Here is a 5,431-nt window from a genome sequence, read left to right as displayed (position 1 = left end):
GAATTCAGCATAAAGAGGTCACCATGTCATGTGGTCTTCCTGCTGCTCCCTTCCAAAGGCAGAGCCCTGGGTTTGGCTGGACCCTGCTGCAATTACCTCCTGTCTGTCCTCAGTGGGGGAGCAGTTGTTGGGATGCCATCTTCCCATCATCTTACCCTCTACTTCATTTCTGGAGAGCACAAAAGATTCCCAAGAGTTTCTGGATACAGCAGCACCCCATGCTTTGAGTGAGGACCTCATTTCCTACAGTGTAGGATTAGAACTTTGGGACTGGAGAAAAGGGCCCAGAAACCTCCAGACAGTCTTCCAAAAAGACAGACAAAGTTCCTTCATTAATAGTTGTCTTATTTTTCTCTTCCAAGCCAAAGCTGGGTCCCCAAGCAGGGAAATGTGCGGCAGCTCCTGTGTTTAGATCCCAGCTGCCAAATCTGTGAGGCTACGACTCTAGAGATTCGGCAGTTGCTGCAGAGTAAGAAAAGCCAGATCTCCCCTGCCTTGTTGGGACTGCCACAGAGAGCCGCTTGCCTGGAGATGCCCATATCCAGTGAGTCTTTTGAATGGAATCAGGATTTTTACTCCAGGTACTCCACAAACTCTCCAGTGGTGCCTGGAAACCAAACACTCACACAGCTAACAGAAGAGTTAACAGAGTCTACCAATGCAGATGGTGTCCTGCTTTGCTGGACTGATCCCCTCCAGATAGGACAGGAATTTCATCTGGCAGACATGCCCATGGCCTCTGAGACACTGGTTTCTCCAGGGCTTGAGGAGCCAGTGGTTTTAATGAATGAGGAAGACACAGTGCACAGCAATTTAAACTATATCCAGCAGCTCCAAGACCATGAGGCATTGAACTCACAGATTCCTTTTCAGACCCTGACCCCACAGCTTACTGTCACACATCCTATGGCTGTGTCGATTGTCACCGATGCCCCGCAGCCATTCCTCAGTCCGGAAGTATTAAGGCTTTTGGAGATACATGTGAAAAAACTGATGCATTTCCAAAGGTGGGGGCTCCCCAGACGTGTAGAGGAGTCCCTAAAGCAATTCATGCCAAACCCACCAGTGTATCTCCCGCCAGAACATAACCAACCAGTTTCATTTATCCTGAATACTAGCTCTCAAGACTGTGTTCATAGGTTTGAGGGTATTTCGCCCGAGACCTGGTACTCATATATGGATGGACAACCTATCCAGACCTTTTGGGTTTCTGAGTGGTCTAGTGGTGACCAAGGACAAAGACTATCCTGCAAACCAATCCCTAGCCCTGTGGAAAAGCCCTTACTCACTCCTGACTATGAACTTTTACATGACCTCTGTCTATCGCCTGAGGGACAAGTTGATGGCTCCCAGAGCAATCTTCAGAAGAAATTCACTCAGTTATTCTGCGGTCTCCCTTCTATGCATAGTGAATCCTTGGGGTCCACCTTCTTGTGCACTCAAGGTGTCTCCAAGAATACACTCAAACCCCCCTACAAAGAGCCTCATTTCTTGAAGGTGTCCCCACCTATTCCCTTACCTGAGGCAGCCCCGCCCCCTTCTTCAACTTCTCCAAATGAGTCTTTGGATGAGCCTCAAAGAGCTCAGATCGGTGGTGTTCCATTTCTGACTCTGTCAGAATGTAAAACTTTGGAGTGGCATCTTCTACAAAGACAGCTTCAGCTTCAGTGGGGCCTGCCGGCTGTCATCGCTAGACCTCCACGTGTGCAGAGCCACACGCAGTATAAGCATAAGCCATGGAATAAAGCCAAGCCACGTGAGACTTTAAAATTTTTCGGGCCAGGAAAACCCTTCTCAGCTCTCACCAGAGAGCTTTTCTTCATCCCTCAGCACGCTCGCAGGCTGCTGGAATTCCACCTGCAGAAGCGGCTGATTCACCTTCGCTGGGGGCTGCCCCAGAGGATCCAGCGCTCCATAAATATGCTGCTCTCCTCAACAGACCTGCAGTCCCTGCCCTGCGGTGGCAGTAGGCTACCTAATGTGAGCATCTCACAGCCAGGGAAACCAGAGGCCTATGGGTCTGGTGATACGTTCTTACCCACAGCGGGCAAAGGAACAACCCCCATGCCACACTTGTTTGCCAAGGCACAGGAAATGTTGAAAAGCCATGATACCAAATGTGAACAGATCCGGGAGGGCAAGGTCCCGGCCTGTGTCCAAAGCGCCTGGAAAGGCAGAATTCCTGGGGATTTGGCAGCAGGGACTTTATTCCCAAACATTCCACAAGGTCAGCCCCTGGAGCTTCAGGCAGAAAACAACCCTGACCTACATCAAGAAGCTGTTTCCTGGAAACCAATGGACCTTGACCAGGAGGCTCAGGCCTTTTCAGGTGTTTTCATTGAACACTGTAGGCGACCCCAAGCCCTGTCTGAGGAAACCATTAAGAAACTGGAGACAACTCTGAGACATAAGTATTTGGCCTTCCTGTCAGGCCTGCAGGCCCTTTACTGCATGGCCCCAACTAAAGCAACATCCCCAACTGTTGACCAATCTGTAATCACAACTATGCCCTGGTCTGTCAAAAGCCCACAGAAGCCCCTATCTCAGAAGTCTCCACTTGAAGCCCTATGCCTGAGTGGGCTTGAGCCCTGTACTCAAGATGACAAGGAGACTTCTGCAAACATTGCAGAAGAGTTCCAGCATGGAGCTCAGGGGCATGGAAGGACAGAGAAGGTGCCTCCAGAGAGACAGCCTCTCCTGAATAGACCCTACTCATTAGACACAGAGATCATGGAGAGAGTGAGTTTCTACCTGAAAAGGAAGGCTCTGGATATAAAGTTGGGAATTTCTCTAAAAGAGAGTGTGTTCCAAGAGCCAACTGCAACAGACTTGGAGAGTGAATCTGTTCAGGAGCCTCTCGGGAGTCCACGGGAAAGCACACTGCTACAGGGACCGCCCACCTTATGTCACGTTCCTGTAGCCCCAGATCCAGATAAGGTCTGCCTTAAACAGCCAGCTACTGCAGTGCAGGTTGTGTTTCAGGAGCAAAACCAACCGAGTTCCAGAGCAGTGCCCCATAGATCTGCCCGGCAGGGCTCACAAGTCCACAGGAATATGATGGAGGCCCAAGTGCACTATGTTCAGATGGGGACCGGTGGGGAAATGCTGAACCTAGGGGAACCCTTTAGCACTGAGTCCCAAAGCCCAGGCAAGAGTAAGTCAGGCTATGTCCCTACAGTGGCAGGCAAGAGAAAAATCCCAGGGAAACCCAAGGTCGTGGGGGACCTTGGAGAAGGGGACGCAGGTCTTGGATTTTCCCTGGTCAGTCTAAAGACACGCCAGGATGGAGAGCAGGAGAAGAGGCTCCTGCACAGACAACTCCAGGGCTCCTCACTACAGGCCCAAACCTTTCATCTTGAGGGTGCCTGTCCACACAGCCCCCAGGAGTCCCCTGAGCTCCAGTTCGCAGATCCACCTCCAGAAGTCTTCATGGAGACAGACTCTGAGCAGGACATGGAAGACAGTCAAAGCAAGGAATCCATTGTCCCAGAACCTGCGAGGACTGCTAAAGCCCCCCAGCCTATGCTCTCCCGGGCTTCCCAGGGCCTTCCTTTCCCACGCTCACCAACTCAGAGAAAGCCTTCTCAGGGCCAACCTGGTCCAGGTCACGTCCCACCAGGGCATGCAACGCCAGCCTCTCCCTACACGAGACCCAGCCGCCTTCCAGAGGCTGGCTTGAAAAATAAAATGAAATTATTTTTTCATTCAATTAAACTCAAGATGAAGAGCAAAGCACACACGGAGCCATCCACGGTCTCTACACCTGGAAAGGTGGCCAAAACCAGTAAAGAAAATATTGATAGGGGTCTGCCTCAAGCCAAGAGCCCCACCAAGAAAACAAAGCCAGAGGACTTCAGAGGGCCCAAGGCCCAGTTTTCAGTAGTTGGCCCCTGTCTAACTCCTTCCTATATTCTAGACAGTAAGTTCTGGCCTCGACCTCGACGAGTTGGCTCTGTCTCAGTACTAGGCCACTCTTACCATTGCCCTCGGCACTGTCCTAGGTTGGCTTATGCCAATCAACAGAGAAACCCACCCTAGGTCCCAGGGTTCACATCAGAAATGTTGTTCTGTTAATGGACCCCCTCCTTTGTATCCTTTAAAGAGAACGATTATTGTTATTTTCTCTAATGAACAGGTGGATTAAGGAGCCACCCATAATATATTCTGTACCTGTAAACCAAGAGTTGTCTGTCTTTTCTTGTCTCTGCTGTAGATTATTAAGGGAAGGGATGAAGGAAGCAACAACATCCAACCCCATCCTGCAGAGGAACTTTAGCCCCCAATCTCATGGCTCCTTTTAGAGAAGTACCATTGGCGCAGCTTTCTTCAAGGGATACTTTTGAGTTTATATTTTTGAGGCCGGAAGTGGAAGGCAGGCAGAGAGGGATGCTGGAAGAACAGAGAGTGGGAGATATAGCCAAAAGCAAAGTCGCTAAAAAGAAAATGCACACCGTGTATATGACAAACCACAACTGAGTTGTGGAATCTCCATGTTCACCCCAGTGCTGTTGGGAATATCTTCCTACGGACCCATTTGGAAGCTTGTTCAGCCCCTTTGCCTGGTTCTTGTACTTCAGCCCTGTGGCACCCAGAGATGCCTCCTTGGAAGGAAGATCCAGGGAGGGTGGGGAGCATAGAGAGGGAGCTCTTATACTTGGGTCAAAGCTGCTGTGTTCCTGATCTTCATGCAAGGAAAATCAGGTCAGCTTTGTTATCACTAAAGCCTAAGCAGGAGGCTAGTCCAAAGCCCAGCTGTGTTGGGGATAGGCGTTTAAAGCCATCATAGGCAGCTTGCATGACCAAGGAGTGAATTGGTCATTAAAGATTCTTGGCTAAGTCTCTATAGCACCAGAAGTTTTATAAACATATTTGAGCCTGTTAAGGCCAATAGCTTGTGCCCAGCCCTACTGTCACACCCTGTCTATAACACACACACACACACACACACACACACACACACACACACACACACTTCTGTCTTTTGTTTTTGTTTTCGTTTGTTTTGTTTTTCGAGACAGGGTTTCTCTGTATAGCTCTGGCTGTCCTGGAACTCACTTTGTAGATCAGGCTGGCCTCGAACTCAGAAATTCACCTGCCTCTGCCTCCCAAGTGCTGGGATTAAAGGCGTGTGCCACCACTGCCCAGCTTTTAATCGACCCTCTCTTCTAGCACCCTTACTTTCCAAATACGTTTTCATTTTAATTTAATTTTTTAAATGATGTATGCATACCAGAAGAGGGCATCATAGGACTACAGTTATAGACAGTTGTGAACTGCCATGTAGGTGCTGGAAATTAAACTCAGGACCTCTGGAAGAGCAGCTGGTAGTTCTAATGGTTGAGCCATCTCTCCAGCCCTCACTTTTATTCAGTTTTATGCATATGGATATTTTTCTTGTCTGTCTGTCTGTTGGGGTACACTGTGTGAAGGC

General features: G+C 49.5%; 1 protein-coding gene across 1 annotated transcript; it reads left to right on the top strand.

Moving 5' to 3' along the window:
- The first annotated feature begins 6 nt into the window (after window positions 1-6).
- LOC100862043 (protein FAM205A-2-like) lies at window positions 7-4,181 on the top strand. Its single transcript, XM_017318908.1, has one exon. It carries the CDS (start codon window positions 532-534, stop codon window positions 4,036-4,038), a length of 3,507 nt encoding a protein of 1,168 aa, XP_017174397.1. The 5' UTR covers window positions 7-531; the 3' UTR covers window positions 4,039-4,181.
- Window positions 4,182-5,431: the final 1,250 nt, after the last annotated feature.

The sequence above is a fragment of the Mus musculus genome (assembly GCF_000001635.26).
Source record: "Mus musculus strain C57BL/6J chromosome 4 unlocalized genomic contig, GRCm38.p6 C57BL/6J MMCHR4UN_CTG4".
Lineage (NCBI taxonomy): Eukaryota > Metazoa > Chordata > Mammalia > Rodentia > Muridae > Mus > Mus musculus.
Note: the sequence above shows the minus strand (reverse complement) of the source record. Positions and strands in the feature narration are given on the sequence as shown.

What these genes read in the sequence shown, in the direction of transcription:
- LOC100862043 (XM_017318908.1), top strand. Translation starts at nt 532, where the DNA reads ATGCCCATATCCAGTGAGTCTTTTGAATGGAATCAGGATTTTTACTCC.